The following is a 20,773-nucleotide window of genomic DNA, read 5'->3' as shown; positions in this document are numbered from 1 at the left end:
GCTCTGATCAGATTTGGTAATCTTAATGTGACTTGTATCATGTGTCAAACTGACGGCGTCTGCATGACATTTAGCTCTGGAGGATGGGGAACACAATCAGTGTTTTGTTGTCATCTATCCTCTGTTTTTGTGCTGGACGATAACAACGACACTCATTAAGCACAAAAGGCCAAGTGAATTGTGATCTTAGCATTCTAATGGTTACAAATCAGATCCTCATGTGATGAAGGATGGCGTACGGAAGTAATTAAATCAGATTTAGCTGGTTAGACAACACCCAAAAACAAACCAAAAATAAAAATCTGACTTGAGTAAAACAATCCAGAAGAATTGAAAGATGCAGCTGGTAATCACACAAGGTGTTGGTTTTATGGACGTGAAAGAGTGAGGCAGAGTAATGGAGGCGGAGAACCTGAATTAAAAGGAGAGAAAATTAAGAGTGAGCTGTCACCATGAGCGTCTGTGTGGCATCTTGTTTTTTGTCGGCTAAATTAGGATGAGAAACTTGTCAAATCAGCAAACATCTGTCTCCCTCTACGCTACCATAGACACATATGCAGCGCACACACAAACACACACAAACACACACCGGGGAGTTGACTAGAGGAACCTTTTGATTCATAGGAAAAGAAGAGAAGAGAAGATATGGATTCTGGCAAACATGTCAATGTTTTTCAAGCCTAATGAGAGTTTCCTGCGTGCACACACACACACACACACATACACGCACACATGAATGCTACCCCCTGCCTCACTCCCAAAAACATCCAAACCACACATAGCAAACAACATGCTGATGGTGGTTAATGAGGCAGATGCCTCTGAGTGGAGAGATGAAGACAGACAGAGGAAGAGTCAGCTTGGCCCAGGGCAATGGAACCGGCAGCTTCTGTCTAATAATGAGACTCTGACAGCACATTTAGCAGGTAGCCTTCTGTGGTGATGCATCTCACTGCAGGGCGCTACTCTCAAAGGGATGGAAGTCTGTGTGTTCACACAGGAAATGCTATTTGAGCACAAAGAAGAGCTGCGTTCCATGGATGACAGTTGGGGCGTCCACCATTCAGGTCCAGTCTGACAATCTAGAGAATTGATTGGTTGGAAAACTGAGACCGACTGTAATGGTTTCCAGTTGGTGAATCCTAAAACAGTCAGACAAGTTGAGATGGTTTTGTATCCAGACTTTTCATCACTCCCATCAGATCTGTTACAATACAGACATCATCAGTCCCTTCTGATATGTTCCCATGGAGACATCACTCCCTTCAGACATGTTTCCATAGAAACATCATCACTCCCTTCAGATATGTTCCCATGGAGACATCACTCCCCTTCAGATATGTTTCCAGAGAAACATCACCACTCCCTTCAGATATGTTTCCATGGAGACATCATCACTCCCTTCAGATTTGTTTCCATAGAGACATCATCACTCCCTTCAAATGTTACTTCGAGACATCATTAGTACCTCTATATACAGTATGTTTCTATGGAGACATCATCAGTCCCTTCAGATACTGTATGTATCCATAGACATCACCACTCTTATGATATGTGACTTTCACTATCATGAGATCATAATGTGTGTATGTATATGTATGTATATATGTGTGTGTGTGTGTGTGTGTGTGTGTGTGTGTGTGTGTGTGTGTGTGTGTGTGTGTGTGTGTGTGTGTGTGTGTGTGTGTGTGTGTGTGTGTGTGTGTGTGTGTGTGTGTGTGTGTGTGTGTGTGTGTGTGTGTGTGTGTATATATATATATATGTACATACAAATATATATACCGGGATGGAAGTGGCTCAGTAGTAGAGTGCGCTGTAGAGCGGGTCGTTCAATGTTTCAAGATCGGTGGTTTGATTCCCACTCTTGCCGAAAAAAACACCCGGGAGTGATCTGACAGTGGGAGGTGTCAGCTCACCTCCAGAGCGCCCCTGAGCAAGATGCCGTCCCCCTACAAGTTGCTCATTTGGGCGCACCATGAAGGAGCTGCCCGCCACTCTGCCTCCCCTGCATGCGCACAGGCCCCTTGTGTGTGTGTTTGTGTGTTCAGGGCCTGTACACACATATATATGCATGAAAAACATTTTTTTTAAAACTAACTAGAGTGTGCCACCAATCTGCCTGCGGGGATCATAATCAGTATATAAAACAAAAATTAAAAATTAAATATATATATACACACACACACGCACGCATATATATATATATATATATATATATATATATATATATATATATATATATATATATATACACACACACACATACAGTATGTAGCATGGCTACAGCTTCACAGAGCTGCTAGCATGGCTGCACTGCTAAAAGGCTTCTCTTTGCATTAGCTACCATGGAGCCTGCGGGTGATCCAGACTGCGATAAAAGCATCGATTGCAGCAGAACAAGGACACCGTTTAGGGCTGAATCCACTGATGCTAGACTGAGCAGTAGTAATTTTAACCTTAAGAGACACTTGTTATTTTGAGGAGGGCAGGTCAAGCTGAATCTTTCTGTCTCCAAGTCTCAGTGGGAGGTGACTATGGGTTTTTGTTCACAGATTAGGGCGGGTATAGAGTTGGTTAATCCTGCCCGTTCTTCCATGTGGGAGTGGCAGTGGGGTGTCTTTGCAGCGCGGTCAGCCGTAAAGTAATGGGTGTGAGATTGGACTTTATACACGGCACACTCACTCACACACTAACCCAGAGACACAAAACACAAAGTCCAGATTTGTTTCAGGATTAAAGACATCACCTCAATGACTGACATAATGCCACAGGCATTCCCACGGTAACCCTGATGAAGCTGTCTGCGTGTGTGTGAGGATTGTGTGTGTGTGTGTGTGTGTGTGTGTGCGTGCGTGCGTGCGTGCGTGTGTGTGTGTGTGTGTGTGTGAGTATTCTTGTGTAGCTGTGTTTTCTGGATGCAGCCAGAGAGACAGAAAGAGGAACTGTAAAGAAAAGCACACCCTCTCTACTTAGTGCCACTAGAGAAGCAGATGCCCGGCCTGGCAGGCCGCGTCCCACTCATTATGCTGGCCAGTCACTCGTGTCCTGGATCTCCCTCCCCAGCTGCTGCTGCTGGACAGGTACCATCTGATACACATTAACCCGCTATTAATGACTTCTGCTGCAGCCATTAATACACGCATATGGAGAAACATCTCCAGGGTGCCTGTTTTTCATCTACATCTCTTATGTGTCTGAATCTCCAAAGTTCCACAGGCAAAAGTTCTGTACAAAAATTCTGGCGTGTTTCTTGTTGTTTGCATTTGTGACTGACCCCAAATTAAGTCCAAGAGTTTAAATCCTAGAGTCCATCCGAGAGATACAGGGTGTGGCTAACTGACCTCACTGGTCAGGTCCACTGTGATTAACAGAATCCTACAATGTGCACAAACAACACAAATACTGGCTGTGAATATAAAAGGGTTCTTTAATTTAGTAACCCATAAATTAGCACATTAGAATGAGAATATAGTCACGAATATCCATAAAAATAAGTCTGGAAGAAAGGTAAAAAAAAATTAAACACAAAAATTAGAGACTTTTTTTTCCTAACATGTTGCCCTTCAGATTTGAATAAAAATGTCCTATTCTGCCAGCTGCAGCAGAAATGGTGTCCTTGAAGTCACTGAATCCCATGCTGATAATTAGCAGCACAAATTCTAATACATAAATGCAAAGTAGCGTGTGCGAAGAACGCATACAGCACAAAAATAACAATGCAATGACTGTCAGTGAGAGTGAGGAGCAATATTAATAGAACGCCTATCTCAAGACAGCATCAGTTAAAAGTAAGTTTGTGTTACCAAAATTAGGTTAAAACAGTATTATGGTTCTCTATTGTTACATAAACCTTACATGAGTAAAATCAATTTTATTTTAGCGTTCTGCAGCGGTTGGAAGAAAAGATATGACAGAAATTAATCCAATTGTGGCTTAAAGAACCAAAATAATGGCTTAAAGACACTAAATCACAGCTGAGCGTGAACTGTAGGGGGACCATTCTCTGTAGGTGTGTCACCAGGGGAACACATTTTAACTTGGAAGCACTCAGGGGCCGTTTGCATGACAACCATTTCAGCCAGAAACAGTCCGTTTATTTGTTGTGTTTGCTCAATTAAACCACAATCCTGCATTTCGAGGCACCAAAAAATAGCAAAATATGATCTCTAAAATGACACCCCACCAATGAAAGTGACCCAGACACATTATGTTACTGTAAGCAGAAAGTGGACCATCGTGTTTGGACTGAAACCCAATCTGATCTCTGTGTGTTTGCATGTATTCATCTATGTCATCCAATATCAATATTTAGGCAAACCTCTGCAGCCCTGCTGGCATCCAGGTTTGATCAAGCTCCACAAAGTCACCAGGCTGCGTTTATTCTCCACCCCGCATTAAAAAAAAAAAAAAATCACCTTAATGAAAGTGAGAGAGACACACTGGCAGGGAAAGTTTTGTCCTTCATCAGCCCTCCATCCTTCTATCCCTCCATCTCATTAGGGATAGATAGATGATCAATAGGAGAGAGGCAGTAGAAGGGGATTAGGATTAGAAATCAATGTCTTTGTTTTCTTCAGCCTGCCATAGATAAACACTGCCTTAAGACACTGACAACGCAGCCGGGAGACTTTCAGGGCTTTCTGTCCATGTTTGGACGGCCTCTCACTCATCCTCTCAGTTCAGAGATGGGGGGTGGGTTGTTGTAATCTTCTGCTAGGGACACACAACCAGCACTCTGTTGGTGTTCTGTAGATGTTTTTAAAGTTGTGCCGTGCTCATCGCCAGCGGGTTTGACGTATAGATGTGCATCAGTGTGTGGGAGGCCAATATAAAACGCCACAGATCAGAACTTGGCGGCTGCTATTGTTGCATTTCCAGCATGTCTGAAGACCACTAATGAAGACGAAGCAGTATTAAACAACACACTCAAGGTCAACAGAAGTGATGCTCTCGAAAACAAGTGTGGGCTACAGGGAGAAAAGCAAGGTATTCTGGGTAGGCGAGGCTTCACCTTCTACTCAGGGATTGAAAACTTGAAAACTCTCTCTCTCTCTCTCTCTCTCTCTCTCTCTCTCTCTCTCTCTCTCCTCTCTCTCTCTCTCCCTCTCTCTCCCTCTCTCTCTCTCTCTCTCTCTCTCTCCCTCTGTCTCTCTCTCTCTCTCTCTCCTTCTCTTTTTCTGTCTATCTCTTGTTTATATTTGCACACACTCTCAAACACACTGTTGTTATCATAGGTTTCAGCCAATGTAGGACAAACACATTTGTTTATGGCTCAGCTGTGCAATGACCCGTTTTGCCCCAGGTGCCAGTGGTGGTCCTAGACTTCCAGGGGCTCTGGGCCCATCTTTGCCCGCTTGAAAAGCTTTACTTACCAGTTAAGATTAAATTTTTTACTCCCCTATCAGTTTAAAATGTTTTGCTTGCTAGCTGGACTGTTAAGGGAAAAGCCGAAAGGAAAAGAAGAAGATCTTGTTAGCTATCAATACTATACATTTCTCATAGTTTAGCAGCTGTGTCAAACCAGTTGTTAGCCACTCTAGTGGGGTACTTCCTGTCTAGACCTTTACGCTCCCAGCTCCTCTCCTGTGAACACAACTTCCTGTTTGGGTTCAGCGGGCAGATACCCTCTCAAATAGGCTTAAAAACATTGATATTAGTTGAAAGTTATGAACAATGCTAGCTTAGACTAGCGCTTAGGTCTGAGTCTGGGTCTTCCTGTGGCTCCACTGACATTATCTTTATTATTATCATTCCCGTTATTATTATTATTATTATTATTATTATTATTATTATTATTATTATTATTATTATTATTACTACTATTATTATTATTATTATTATTATTGTTAGTAGTAGTAGTAGTAGTAGTAGTAGTAGTAGTAGTAGTAGTAGTAGTAGTAGTAGTAGTAGTAGTAGTAATCACAAATGCTATGAATCTTCCTCCTCTAATAGCTGATGTATGTCTGTCTCTTCCTGAAACCCCCCATCCCTCTCTCCCATCTCTTCCACTCTGTTAAAGTCAGATTTTTCTCACCACTGTCTCCTTGTTCTTGCTTGTACAGAATTGCCCTCTCTGTAAAATAATGAGTCAGTCCAGACCTGCATTTTTTTGAAAAATGCCTGGAGCTAACATGTTGTAATTTGACACTAGACAAATAAAACTGACATATCTTCTAACTGTGTGCTGTTTTTCCCAATAGCACACAACACTTTTCAACTGATTAAAAAGTTATTGATACAAGATGTGACTCAATAGAACAAAATGCTTCATGGGACGACCTGGTCAGCTAACTCACCTAGCCGCTAGCTAAAATGAGAACATCTGTCAGAAACAGAGCGTAAAGAGTCAAATCAGTCTAATCGTGTGTTTCTAAAAAAATTATATTTGTAGTCTGAAAAATAAAGAAACATATGTTGGGGACTATTTTGAACCGTGGATTAATACACATGGTGCACTGCTAGTATGACGCAATGAAAAAACTTGCAAATATTTGAACATTGTGTCTCATTGAGGTTTTTAATACATTTTCATAACAAGAGATGTAAGAATGTCATTATCCGGTTCCTTTAGCAATTCTTTTCCTTAATCAATCCGTCGTATTGTTGCTGAATGTCAGGTGGAACGAATTGAGGAGGCACAATAAAGAGCAAAGGGATTATGGTGTGTGTGTCTGTGTGTGTGTGTGTGTGTGTATGTGCTTCAGTGTGTGTGTGTGTGTGTGTGTGTGTGTGTGTATGTGTATGTGTGAGTGAGAGAGAGACCAGAGGCAGGAGAAAGGACAAATAAAAAATAAGGGGCGAACCAAGAGAGAGGGACAATTTCATTCCAGGACAATTGAGAAGGTGGCTGATGATCCTTGTCCATCACACATTCCATCACGGCCTCGACATGGCTGACTTGTCACCCTGAGTGACATTCACAACTTCGGCCTACAGATAAATCACTCATACACACACACACACACAAATGCACGCACATGCAGCAATGCAGTACAGTGAACACACCCCAATCTCTCTGTAATGTCTTATTGTGGTGTTTTTTGTCTGCTTTCTGTCACTGCTACACTTTTCCTTTGTGTGTTTAGAGACAGTTTTTGTTATAATAGACGAGCAGAAAAGATCCCAACAGGCTCTTCTCTGCTCGTTTGGATGACAAGCTGACCATTTGTTTATTTTATTTCATTGTATTTTTTAAGCGGCGAAGCCTCAGTAGATAAGAAATTATGTTTTCGTTTAGTAGTCAGCATAATGCAACTAACTTTAAGATTGAAATTAATGTCGGCCTACAGACAGTTCGTATAATAGTGTGTGTGTGTGTGTGTGTGTGTTCGTTTCATAACGCAGTCATACTTGTATTCATACTTATGAACATTCCATTCAAAATGCAGACAACCGGACTGAACTTTGAGACATTCTGGCGCCATCTAGTGGGTAAATTATGAAAATTACGTTTTATCTGGATAGTAAATAGGGTTATTTTAAAGAAGTATTAAAAAATAGACAATATTACACAATATAATCTTTATTTTATTTAACACAGTGATCAGCTACAAACACTGCTGCCTGCAAAGAAGCAGGTTAGCTTTAGCAGACTCACAGTAATAAGTTACAGAAGCTCTTATCAACACAGGAAGTGTCATTCTGGTCCGAGAAAGGAATGTAATGTCTTTCTTAGTAAACAGTATTCAAAATTATTTTATGCAGCTGGACTTCACTATGTATATTTTCATTTATGAGTGATCGGGTGTCGTCATAGACTGGAGTCTCTGTATTTCTTTTCTCACACAGCCAGCATGCTCATAGCTGGTTCACACTTTCATAGCTTCAACAACAGCAACTGCAAATCCTAGCTTTGGACTTTTTGACAAACGGACCAGACATAAATATCTTATACAGCTCTCTCTAACGCACATCAATATGCATGCAAACACATGCACAGACAGACATGAGGGCACAGACAGACTGACATGCATGTGTTTAAACACACATACACAGTTTAATCGTCATTTTAAAAAAAAAATTTTTTCTTTTGACGCACAGCTGCTATTTGTTTTAACTCCAAACATTTAGTACTGAACTCAATAAAATTCTCTGCAGGTTAATTTTTTTTTTCTTTTTTAAATGTTGTCCAAAATATGAAAAAACAATAATGAAAATCAGTTGATGGATAAGGCATTTTTCAACACGACTGTTCATCATCAGATTAAAGTTTCAAAGTGTGTTTGAGTTTTCAAGCAACAGGTGAAGGACAAAATCACAAACGGTGTATAATTTGATAAAACCGCAGCCGCGGAGAAGCTGATAAAGTGCCAAAAAAAAAAAACGCTACACAGCTGCAACATGTCCCTAGTGAGAAATAAAAGCATGAATAAACTCTGACGCGGTTACAGCATGAGTCAAAAAGAGAAATCAACATGTGTATTCATATTGCATAGCCTCCACTGGCCTGGTGCCGTGTGACTCACAAACACTTAAAACAGCAGGACTGAAATTACACAGCAGCAAAATCCTTCAGCTTTTTGTGGGTTAAGCTCCTTCCTGTGTCAGTCAGTCAGATCGCCAAAGAACTGAAAGCATATTCATGTTTTTTTTGCATATTTTCATATTTGTAGGTCTGTAGGAATACAGGTGTGAGTGTGTTTTTATATGCGTGTTGTTCATTCCTTTAGTCTCTCGCAATGAAGCTACCAGTGTTCATTCTCATGGTAGTTGTATTACGAATGCGTGGCGACGGCCTCTGCTCCGCCGTGATTCACTGAAAAAGACACAGAAGAGAAAAGATGAACAGGAGAAACTCCAACAGGAGAAAAGCACAAACAGAAATGATGTACATATATCCCTGTCCTGTTGATCAATGATTAATAATGAATGGCAGCTTCGCTCACCGTCTCGCTCTCTGCATCTGAGGCCCTTCTAGAGCCGTACAGAGGAGAGGTCACCCAGCTCTGGTCCTCCTGGTTCTGCAGTTACAACATTCGGCCGTTAGAGGGCAGCAGCAGGCGTGGAGGCGACCGTGACGAGAGGACAGTGTAAGTGGGAAGAGATGCAGAAAATTAAGGATGTTAAAATATTCCCGATGCTTTTTTTTTTTAGCAGAGGTGCCAAGGAAAGTCATCTCAACAAATTTTGCATAGAGGTGGTCTTTAAGAAGTTAGAATCATGTACTGTACATAGGTACATGTGGATGTCACATGTACTCTTATGTAGATATACAGGGCCCTTAGGCCTTGTTGTGTTTAATGCATGCTTCTAGTTTATTAATACTGCTTAATGAGTAAGAATAGAATAAGAATAACTCAGTTGAAGAGAGGAGGATATATGACCAATATAAGGGATGACATAATCTGGATATGCCGGCTGACATCAGCATCATTTACCCTGAAGTCCTGTTTTATCCATCAGATTCTTCTTGACAGATTAAATATGATTAAATTCTTATTAAATATGATTTCCTGTCAAAGTCAGAAAACGTTTGGTTGTGTTTTAAAGCGGGAGGCATTATCTTGGATGTAAGTGTACTAAATTCTGCACACTGATCAGTCTGAAGGATTAAAATCCAAACGTGATTATGGATTATTTAATTGTCAAAAGCCTCATTTTCAGAGGTTGAAAGATTGTTGATTGAGTAAAAAGTGGATTTCTAACTTCAGAAAGATTTTTTCCTAGTCAAGCAGGAATTAGCCCTTTAGCGCTCTATGTGCTACCTGAGTGCTACAGAGGGATCACTAAAAGCACAAACGTACCTCTAGCTACAGTGGGCAATGATTGCAGCGCTCATTTAAAGATTTAGATCTGCTTTAACATCTTAAATAAAGCCGTACGCTCCATGTAAATGCACATGATGGCCCTTCAGAAGCTGCAGTCATAAATATACCATGCCTTTTATGCAGACTTTAACACTGAATAAGTCATGTGCTATGCACTCTGACTTTATGTTGCATTACTTCTGAAGCTCCATAAGCAGCAGCGCTCGTCTAACTGGAACTACTTCGGTGACTTACGTTGTAACTGGAGCTAGAGTTTAGCTTACGACGACCAAGAACCGGCGAGTACACCCAATATCTTCCATCTGCGTACTGATGGAGGCGAACGCAGGAGGGCCAACAGGCAGATGCATCAAAAGGTGAGCACAGGGAGATGGAAGGATTATCAATTAGAGGAAATGGATGTGGGGAGATGCAGGATGAGAGGAGACAGACGGACATACGTCATGCTGGGCGAGACAGACAACCTGCTGATGTTTGCGAGAGCGTGAACCGTGACCCGCTGGCAGCCTTTGGAGAGAAGCATTTCAGAAGAGCGAGAATGACCCCACAAAGGCATGCACGCCGCACCACGAACGCACGCAAGCCCCTTCCCTCCCTCCCCTCACCATCATAACTCTATCACGCTGTCTTGACTGGGCCACTACAAGAAAAAAAACCCAGTAGGTTTGAGGGAAAGCAGAAGAGAAAACACATCTTTACTCTGTGGAAGAAGAAGGACAACAAGTACAAGTTGGAAACTCTCACGGGGGACTTACGAAGTAGATGTCAGACACCGCCACCTCTCCGTCCAGCGAGTTGTGGCTGCTGGACACGGACAGCTGATTGTACGACGCGTGAGTCGCCTGGGGGCTCGGGGGCCGACAGGATGGAGGTGTCGTCGGGAGACGGCGAGGAGATGCGGGGCAGATGGGAGAGAAGGCTGAGACAGTGGGGAGAGCGGCGTGGGCTGAAGCCAGCACCGGGGATTGTGTGGTTGGAGAAAAGAAGGTGGGATCCTGAGCGGCGGGGGGGGCGAGGGGTTTGGGAGAGGGACGGATGGGGGAGGCGAGCGTGGCCGACGACTGGCCGGTGGTGGTGGAGGAGAAGGGAGGCGTGAAGGAAGGAGGGAGGGTGGTGGAGGAATGTGCCGATGATGGATCGGTGGAGGTGAGGACGCCGGGCTGAGGGTCAGGTGACAGCTGGCAGGGGGCGGAGCTTTCTGTCAGCTGGGTGAGCTCCGTGGTCTTGGGGATTTTACTGCATGATGGAGACAAACACACAGTTACACCTAATCCTGAACACGTGATGTCATCGTGGTTCGGTAAACAGGAAGTACCTGAGCTCCACCTCCACCGTTATGATGTCCGGCCTCTCGCCTTGAATCCTCTGCGACCTGGAAACCCACAGGAAGTGACATCATCAGGGAAACGACAACACGAGGATGGATCACCATGACGGTTGATCTATTTTCACCTGACCAAACCGGGGGAGTGCATTTGTCTCCTGTATCGGGGGTGCTCCGGCGTGTCGAAGGGGGTGGTGGGCAGGGAGTTGTTGGAGGACAGAGTGGTGGCGATGGAAGCTGTGGTGGCGTCTTCAAATGAGGGAGGGGTGCAGGGGGGGTCCTTCGCTGGTACGATATGAATAAAGAATAATGAAAACGACAAGTCAAATCACATGAAAATGAAGCTGATTTGTTGGTTTGGCTACCATTCTCCTCCAGCAGGTGGGGGCCCCCGGCTCCTCTCAGGTTCTCCAGATGGTCGGGGTTCTCCTGCCTCTCGTCACTCAGCGAGTTGCGCCGCCCCATGGAACCGGTTCCGGCGCTGCCCTTAGACATGGAAAAAGCCCCTCGGCCTCTCTTGGAAGGAGATGATCTCAGTGCTGGGGGGGAAGGCGGGATTGGGGTAACGTTAATGACCCCCCTACATGTAACTATAGGCGTGACAATGTGGCTTGTCTGTGCACAAACTCACAGCAGCTCTTCTTGAAGACGATGCTGCTACAGAATTTATAGAACCTCTCGGCGTAGAACCCGGGTCTGTGGACCGACACGGTGTCCTATGGGGGAGGGGGTGGGGGTGGGGGGCAGTAACATGTGGTGAACTTTCCCTTACTGGAACACAGGCTGTTGCATATCAGCTATGTGAGCGATACTCACCCCGTCATGGATGAGGGACTTCCAAGAGTGCTCCAACTTCTTGATCAGCCTGTCCGACGGGATAAACGTTTAGTTAGACATGTTTCATGTTTGCTTAGCAACACAGATTGTACCGGTAGCTACAGTCCTACCTAAAATATGATTCTGATGTAGAATGTCGGTAGAATTTCTGACATTTTCTACAGATCGATGTGACTCCTGACAAGGGCGGTTTTGCTTCCAGGAGATTATAAGAGGATGCTCGACAGCAGCACACATTCTGTCTGATCCCAACAATAGCTGCGTCTCTGTCTTTTGTGTTTATTTATAGAGAGTATGACTGGGGACGCTGTTTGTGACGATACATCGCTCCAGGTTTTAGCATTGATGACTATAAGCCTCAATCTAATAACAGAAAAATCCAACTTTGTCAAATACAATCGTGTCTTGAAACGCCAGGACTGATGTGATGAGGACCTTCGTAGGAGGTTAAATAACGGAAGCAGGTGAAAGTGTAGTTCAACTGTTTCCCCCACCTGTAGGACTGCAGGATGTCAATGATTCCAATGAACAGTAGGAGGCGCTCTCCTTTTACGCCCACAGCTGGAATGCCACCCATCCTACAGACAGACAGGATAACGTTACTATCAGCTAATGTGATGACTATGACGACACCGACCCAACAGAACGTAGACCTACGTGTCGTCGTGGTCCAGCGTCTCCCTGCATGTGGACCCCCCCTGTATGGACTCCATAGCGGTGGAATACAAAGCTCGCTGAGCGGCGCGCCTCTTCTCATCCACGCCCCCTGCTGGAGAGCCCTGGGACTGACGCTCCCGCTCTGCTTGGGTCTTGTTGTGGACCCCCAGCAGCAAACTGTAGTCCATAATCTTAAAGCTTTCCAGAACCTGGTGTGAAGATAACGAAGATTTAAATAACTTATCTCGGTGTGTTCTTTATAACACTTTATAATCTTTACGTTCTCTTTCTCACCAGACAGTCTCTCTGGAGGGTTTTTACCAGAGCGCCGTACGTGTCCTGGTCCAGAGTGAGGCCTTCTGGGACATCGCTCAGAAAGTCCAGGTCTTTAAATGTAGGCTTGGTCTTCTCTCGTTCCTTCTTGGAAGCACGCCTCTTGTAAGTAGAGCCCTTCAGATCAAACTTGAGGTGCATGCTCACCGATCGGGGCAGGATGTTGTTCATGACGACCACCCTGATGTTCTTACCCCCACACTGGACGCAGTACAGGCCGAAAAACTTCGGAAGCAACGTCCGTGGGTTCTGGTTTAAGTTCTGGGTGGGAGAGAAGGATAGGGGGTGTGTGATGAGCATGTGTGTGAGCACCTGCCCGACAGCGTGAGCATCCACATTAACCTTTTAATGAGACTAACCCGGGCGTCGCTGAGGCGCGACCTTTGTTCAGATCTATTACAGAGTCACCTGTTGGCGTCACAGCCGCCCAGGGCCGACGCTGGGGCGTAACTTAAGAAGATGGAGATGTCTCCAAGTCTTAACACTGGTGAACACACACCGATTGTACCCCAGGAGGAACTTAACTCACCATGTAGTATCCAGGGAGGAGTTTCTGCAGGAACTCGGCCTCTTTGTGCTGGACAGTTTTGATGATAAACTCGTCGTCTCGGGTCACGTAGAAGATGGAGCCGCTGGCTCCGGGATTGGTCAACTCGATCAGCGGCTCGTTGCACAAGGAATACTAGAAAGAGAGGTTAGCATTGCGACAAATGTGTTACTAGTTTTTTAATTCCATGCTACATTTAACGCTTCCCGGTTCTCGCAGGCTGCCTGGCTGTGTCGGATTCAATAGAGCTTTCAAATAAGCAGCCAAAAAGACTAATGCATCGACCCACTCACACGCATCGCTAATTAGCAGCGAAAAGGAAACTTCATTTTAAAGTGCAAATGTGGATTCACTGCTGAGTGCAGGGAGGGAAGTGTGGGCGGGAATAATTACACATCTCGAGGAGTTTAAATTGTACGTTCTGACATTTAGACCCCGGCACCTGCAATCAGTTGAACGTGTTATTTTCACCACCCCCCCCCCCTCGGGTTGATTGTGACGAATACTCCGTGTCATATCTGGACTTTGTTCAACTCAAACTTTATTAATCTGCATGCAGCACAGAAGCATCAGTGTGAATAAACACACTTTAAGGCTTTCTAAATAATGGAGTCTGTTCTGAAAGACTTGTTTCTAAAAGCAGGGAGAGGGAGCGGGGAAACTGTTTGCTTTAATTTAATTAGTCTAACAAAGTACTGTTATTTTGTTTTAGTGCTCATCCCCTAAATCCACCTGAGACGCAAACACATGCAGACACACACACCAACCCCTACCTGACTGCCTGCTACACCGCTAGAGTTTAAAAAAGAAAGCTTTAGTCTGATAATCTCCCTCTGGCACGGGTGTAAAGTGAGCTTAAGCATGCAGCATGTGTGTGTGTGTGTGTGTCTGTGTGTGTTTACCCTCACATGGATTTTGTATCTCTTCATGTGTTACAGTGGGTGTGTTTTTTCTCATGTGTGTGATCATCAGTGGCGGTTCTGTTCCAGCAGAGACGTGATGTCATCGCTAACGCCGTCGGTCGTTGGTCAAATCTTATACGGTATTTGGAAAATATTAGTTAATCAACTGCAATGTTGTGAAGTTAGACGTACCATGGACAACAAGAAAAAATACACTTCTGAGATGTCTGATCCGAAAAATTTGTGTGAGTTATGAATTTGACTTTATCACAGTTTTGTTGTGATTAGTAAATCAAAAAGTAGAAGTATATTTACTTCTATCAATGAATGTGGGATTAAAGTCATGTGATCAGTGCTGTTTGAATTACGGCTGACTCTACATTTGAAGCAGATTAAACTAAACTTTTTGTTAATTTGCATACAGGTGTTTTCTTGGGAGGGAACCGCTGATCAGAATTTCTAGGCTTTTCCTGAGGTAAATGAATCTTACTATGGCAATGCAAGAGCCCTCCCTACTCCGCATCTGATTGGCCTGACATAATGATGATGTTTGTCATGTGGTCGAGGGTCGTGTTCAGTTCAGTGGGTAGATCTAAGGTTTCTTTTTGTATTGATGGATAAATTTCTGTAGCCCATAGTTGTAATAAGTGTCAGAAAACACACACACACACACACACACACACACAGATATCTAACCAGGTAGTCGTCTGGCCGTATCCCAAACAGCTCCCTGAAGTAGCGGAAGGCCACAGGGGCGTAGGTCTTGAACCTGAAGTCTGGGTAGTGGTGGGCTGGGGTCAGGTTGCTGCCTTCACTATACACAATGGACCCACAGGGGAAAAAAACATAAGAGATGATGTTAGACCAGTGGTTCTTAACCTGGGTTCAATCCAACCCTAGGGGTTCGTTGAGTCAGTCTCAGGGGTTCAGCGGAGATGGAGGTCGAGATGGAGGTCAAGACAAAAACACCCGACACATTGTGTCAGGTGTTTTTGCCGAACATACACGGATCACTGTGTACATTTGACACATCGTGTCAATTTGTGATGACACGCCCCCCCTTAGCCATCACTGGCTGCAGGTGATCACGCTACACCGATTAGCCTACCTGTGCTACATGGGATTTTGCGCACTAAGTAGTCGATTAGTGGCTGTCATGATGGTATGTCATCTGATTGCTTTCTTAATATTTTAATTCATAGTAACTATGTTGAGCAAAAAAAGAAAGTGGTCGGACGAATATGTGCAACGTGAATTTACATGTACTGTATAACGGAAGGTGATGAGAGTCAGAGTTCCGCATGATTTGCAATGTCAAGTTGAGCAACTCTAGTCTTGCACTGGCAAAAATAAAGAAGCACTTCCTTAAGCTGCATGGAAAACAACAGAAACAGAATTTGCTGTGAAAATGACGTAACAGGAGCACTTGCCAAGGTGAAACCACGCATATCTGAACTGGTCTCTCAATAACAACAGCAGAAGTCACACTGATTTGCAGGTAGGTCATTTCATGTGAGTTCATGAACTGTCTTGATTTTGTTCTTTGAAAAAGGTGACATTAATGCCTAATTCATTAAATACACCAGTAAAACATATACTTATGTCTTAATTTTGAAAAAAAATATTTTTTTACTAAAGAAGGGTTTGGTGAGTGAGCATATGAAACCGACAGGGTTGGGTACCTCCAACAAGGTTAAGAACCACTGTGTTAGACACTTCTAATAGATGTTTTGCACAAACACACGTGTTCACACGAGCACACCTGGGGAAGAAGATGCTCTCCACCACATAGAAATCCTGCATCAGCACATCCCTCTCAGGCTTGGAGCTCAGGTTGCCAACAGTGTAACCGATGCCCAGCTGGATGGACCCTTGCAAGGCGGAGGAGGTGGTCTGGAGGGGGAGACAGGTCAGGAGATTTTAAGGTGTGGGTGGAAAGAAAATGAGCATGAAGCAAACTACAAATAGTATTTAAGACAAAAAAAAGTCAGAGATGTGGAGAAAATCACCTTTTTGTATGTCGTCTCTCCAGAGGCATCGACTCTCCTGTGGCCGATCTTTTTCTCATGAGCTGGGCCCATGCCGAAAGGGGACGGCATCTGTTAGAAGGACATGAGAAACAATAATAATAGATGCATACGTATTGTAAATCGTCCCATCAGAGGTTATACTGAATGGAATCACGCAGGAAACAAACACTGATGACAATCAGAGAGGAGAACTCGAAAGGAAACAGCCACTCACCTCTGTTATCTGAGCCTTCTTGGTCAAATCTGTGGAGAGAGAGAGAAGATTAAAAAAAACATTTGAGAAGAGTCTAAATCAGTTACTTCGGGTGATGTCCTAATCAATAATTAACTTTAGAGTCAGGCTCAAATTGGAGTCAAGGGATCCACTATAATCAACCTTCCTTCATTTAACCAATTTAAACCACAGATTTTTCACAATGAAATCATCCTTAAAGGGAAACGAACAGTGGAAATTTCAAAATAAAGAATTCCATGACACCTGGAAAAAAACTTCCAGACAAATAAACCCTGTGATGAAATGATCTCAGAATCAATGCATCAAATCTCAGATATATCCTCCATGAATAAATGGGATGTACACTCACCAGCAGAAAAGTTTAGAGTCTACAGATTTCTCTCCACAAACCCTGACATTCAGTTCAGACCACTTCACACTGGAGTCCTGCCTTCTAATCCTGGGGGAGTGAGATTTGCATCAAGAATGTAAAAACTCTATTGGATTGACTTCCTCCCTAATCTGACTGCTGCCATTGGTTGAGGTCCCCAGATCACATCCACCAACCAATCACAGGCGAGGATTAGGGAGCGTCTTTTCCCCCCAACATAAGGGACACAACTAGACTGATTCTTTGTGTGTCTGTATATTAAAGAGGACGAGGGATCAGGAAGGAAGAGTGCATTATGGTAGCATAGTCCTGTAATTCGTAACTAGTTTAGGGGCTAAAAACAACAGCGGCTCAGTGTTGCTTCTAGCTAAAAGCTAATATCATCATGCAAAAATAACATTATACATTTAAAGTTTCCCCTCATTATAATCTAGATTTAGAACTTTAGCATGCTTACATTTGATGTGCAGCAGTAAAAAAACAAATACATTAATAACTATCTTACAGGCTACAGACACTGATAACTCAGTGCTGCTTTAGCTAAATGCTAATAACAAGCACAACTATCATTACTTGTAAGTTTCACAATCTCAGTTTAAAATGTTAGCATGGTATGAAAACAGTAACTAGCTTAGAAGCTACAGACAGATATCTGCTAAAAGCTGATATCTGCATGTGAAAGTAATACTAGATGATTTTTGATAGAGAAGTACAGAGAAAGCCAGAGGGAATTGGATTGTGTTTTTGTAGATCTGGAGAAAGCTGATGACAGGGTGCCCAGAGAGGAACTGTGGTATTGTATGAGGAAGTCTGGAGTGTCAGAGAAGTATGTTAGAGCAGTGCAGGACATGTATGAGGACTGTAAGACAGTGGTGAGGTGTGCTGTAGGTGTGACAGAGGAGTTCAAGGTGGAGGTGGGACTGCATCAGGGATCAGCTCTGAGACCCTTCTTGTTCGCTATGGTGATGGACAGGCTGACAGATGAGGTTAGACAGGAATCACCATGGACTATGATGTTTGCAGATGACATTGTGATCTGTAGTGAGAGCAGGGAACAGGTGGAGGAGAAGCTAGAGAAGTGGAGGTTTGTCCTGGAAAGGAGAGGAATGAAGGTTAGCCGCAGTAAGACAGAGTACATGTGTGTGAATGAGAGGGACCCAAGTGGAAGAGTGAGGTTAGAGGGAGAAGAGATCAAGAAGGTGGAGGATTTTAAGTCAACAGTCCAGAACAATGGAGAGTGTGGAAAAGAGGTGAAGAAGCGTGTACAGGCAGGATGGAACGGGTGAAGAAAAGTGTCAGGTGTGTTGTGTGATAGAAGAGTTTCAGCTAAAATGAAAGGAAAGGTGTACAAAACTGTGGTGAGACCAGCGATGTTGTTTGGTCTAGAGACAGTGTCACTGAGGAAAAGACAGGAGACAGAGCTGGAGGTAGCAGAGATGAAGATGCTGAGGTTCTCTCTGGGAGTGACCAGGATGGATAGGATCAGGAATGAGTACATCAGAGGGACAGCACATGTTAGAGGTTTTGGAGATAAAGTCAGAGAGGCCAGACTGAGATGGTTTGGACATGTCCAGAGGAGAGATAGTGAATATATTGGTAGAAGGATGCTGAGTTTTGAACTGCCAGGCAGGAGGTCTAGAGGAAGACCAAAGAGGAGGTTTATGGATGTAGTGAAAGAGGACATGAAGGTAGTTGGTGTGAGAGAAGAGGATGCAGAAGACAGGGTTAGATGGAGGCAACTGATTCGCTGTGGCGACCCCTGAAGGGAAAAGCTGAAAGGAGAAGAAAGTAATACAAGATTGAAACATGTTCACATCTTAGTTTAGCACGTTAGTAAGCTAACATTTGCCTTTGAGAAGAAGAAAGAAGAAAGAAATACACTTTAATAAATCCCATGGGGGAATTATTTTTCCACTCATGTTCTATATTTTTACATGTGTGTATATATGTATACAACTGAAACAAACACACAGGGTTAGATGGAGGCAATTGATTCGCTGTGGCGACCCCTGAAGGGAAAAGCTGAAAGGAGGATCCTCATCATTTCACTGATTCATCTTTCTTCTTTCCTTGTGGCCTTAAATACACTGATAGGACACGTTGTAACCTGGCTGATCACACCTGTAACCTGCAGATTAACTCTGCATCATCGCGCAACAATGAGAGGCTCCATCCCTACACAAAGAGTCTCTGTGGGATTAGGGTCAAACCGGAATAATATGTCAATGAGCCGCAAGAACAGGGAGGAAGAACACACTGAATGTCTGATTACTATATGAGAAACATTCAACCTGAGACGCGTCAGCAACAACACACTCTTGTAATATTCCAACATTTGTGTTGTTTGAAGGGCTTTAAGAGAGTGTGTGTGTGTGTGCGTGTGCGTGTGTGTGTGTGTGTGTGTGTGTGTGTGTGTGTGTGTGTGTGTGTGTGTGTTTGTTGTATCAGTGGGATTAGATCTCTGCCTCTGCAGAGGAAGTGGCGGCCTACTGCTGGGACATTAATGTGACGCTCAGCAGAGATTTTTATGCCACAAGGCTGTCTGAACACAACAATAATCTAGAGGAATTAATCACCTGCGCCCAAGCGTTCATGCAACTGCACATACATGTGCATGCACATGCAACACATCTGATTAGGGCCACATGTGTTTGTCTGTACTTAACATTTGTACATTAACATCGCACGCACACACACGCACACACTCACACACACACACACACGCACACACACACACACACACAGAACCATGCATGGAATTGATACAGTGAAGGATTAGCATGCGGGTTATGCTATGATTCCCTATCAGATTATGTAAAGCACTCTTCAGATTTAGAGGAAGTGAGCCACAGTAAGACCACTGGTGTAAACATCTACCCCCTAACCCACGGCAGCTCCTCTCCACCAGGTCTGGTGGGGCCCCACATCCCCCCATGCGCATCTTGAGGTTGTGCCAGCCTGCAGTGAAGCACCAGCAGAGGCTTGAATCTTGACAGTTATCGTTCATGACCACTTACTGTTTCTTCCCCCAACCATAATTCTACATTTCCAATCATCCATAATCAGATTCCTCCTGTTTCAGTTTTGCCTTCTAGGTCTATGCGCGCTCACACTGGACGCTGCGCACTCCAGTCACTAACTTCGTTACCCAGCGTTCAACCGATCTAACTAGGGATGGATGATGGATATACGCACCGGTGTCCCCCAGGTCAAGCTGGAGGCAGCGGCTGGCCGTCTCATCCTCGGTGTCCACGGTCCTCATGTCCATCGCGGTTTCTGACGGATCCTCGGAGAGAACGAGATTATATTTTACGCGATCCGGAACGATCTGCAGTCTCACCCGCGTCGCCGCTCAATTCTTCAGCTACAGACTCCATGACTCCATGGATGGATGCGTAAATGTCGTCGAACGCGGAGATGCGCTCAAAGGCAGCAGCGCCGATCGTCCTTCGTGCGTCACCGTTTGCACGCAACGGATGCAGCGCGCGCCGCTCCAGCATCACGTTACCGATCATCAGTAACCTGAACGCCCCGGCGTGTGTGTGTGTGTGTGTGTGTGTGTGTGTGTGTGTGTGTGTGTGTGTGTGTGTGTGTGTGTGTTTAGAATATTTTTTTGCATAAAATTTTGAAAATTATTATTTGCTTGGGAATTGGTGGTCAGTCCAAGACCCGGAAGAACCACAGCATGGAATGTGGACTTGCCACTGCCGACGTGCCTTTGGGCATAGCGTTGGTTGTTGAAGTTAGAATGTGTTGTTAACTAGACCTTCT

The 20,773-nt window shown here is 44.1% G+C and overlaps 1 protein-coding gene across 4 annotated transcripts; it reads right to left on the bottom strand.

Annotated features, from left to right (window-relative positions):
- Positions 1-7,515: 7,515 nt before the first annotated feature.
- Positions 7,516-20,462, bottom strand: LOC137611998 (phosphatidylinositol 4-phosphate 5-kinase type-1 alpha-like). 4 transcript variants are annotated; one of them, XM_068340278.1, is made up of 18 exons: positions 20,198-20,462; positions 16,612-16,640; positions 16,377-16,466; positions 16,130-16,260; positions 15,064-15,181; positions 13,448-13,600; positions 12,880-13,179; positions 12,586-12,794; positions 12,423-12,506; positions 11,908-11,956; positions 11,723-11,807; positions 11,457-11,630; positions 11,220-11,376; positions 11,083-11,139; positions 10,523-11,003; positions 10,002-10,076; positions 8,886-8,960; positions 7,516-8,755 (listed from the first exon to the last, which is right to left on the bottom strand). In XM_068340278.1, exons 1-18 carry the CDS (start codon positions 20,268-20,270, stop codon positions 8,753-8,755), a joined length of 2,343 nt encoding a protein of 780 aa, XP_068196379.1. In that variant the 5' UTR covers positions 20,271-20,462; the 3' UTR covers positions 7,516-8,752. The 4 variants fall into 4 exon arrangements, 2 of the variants coding, with proteins under 2 accessions (XP_068196379.1, XP_068196380.1); XR_011038817.1 differs by lacking the exon at positions 7,516-8,755 and adding an exon at positions 10,208-10,407 and having other exon boundaries at positions 8,914-8,960; XM_068340279.1 differs by lacking the exon at positions 10,002-10,076.
- Positions 20,463-20,773: the final 311 nt, after the last annotated feature.

The sequence above is a fragment of the Antennarius striatus genome, chromosome 18 (genome assembly GCF_040054535.1).
Source record: "Antennarius striatus isolate MH-2024 chromosome 18, ASM4005453v1, whole genome shotgun sequence".
Lineage (NCBI taxonomy): Eukaryota > Metazoa > Chordata > Actinopteri > Lophiiformes > Antennariidae > Antennarius > Antennarius striatus.
This window is presented reverse-complemented; position numbering and strand designations above follow the sequence as displayed.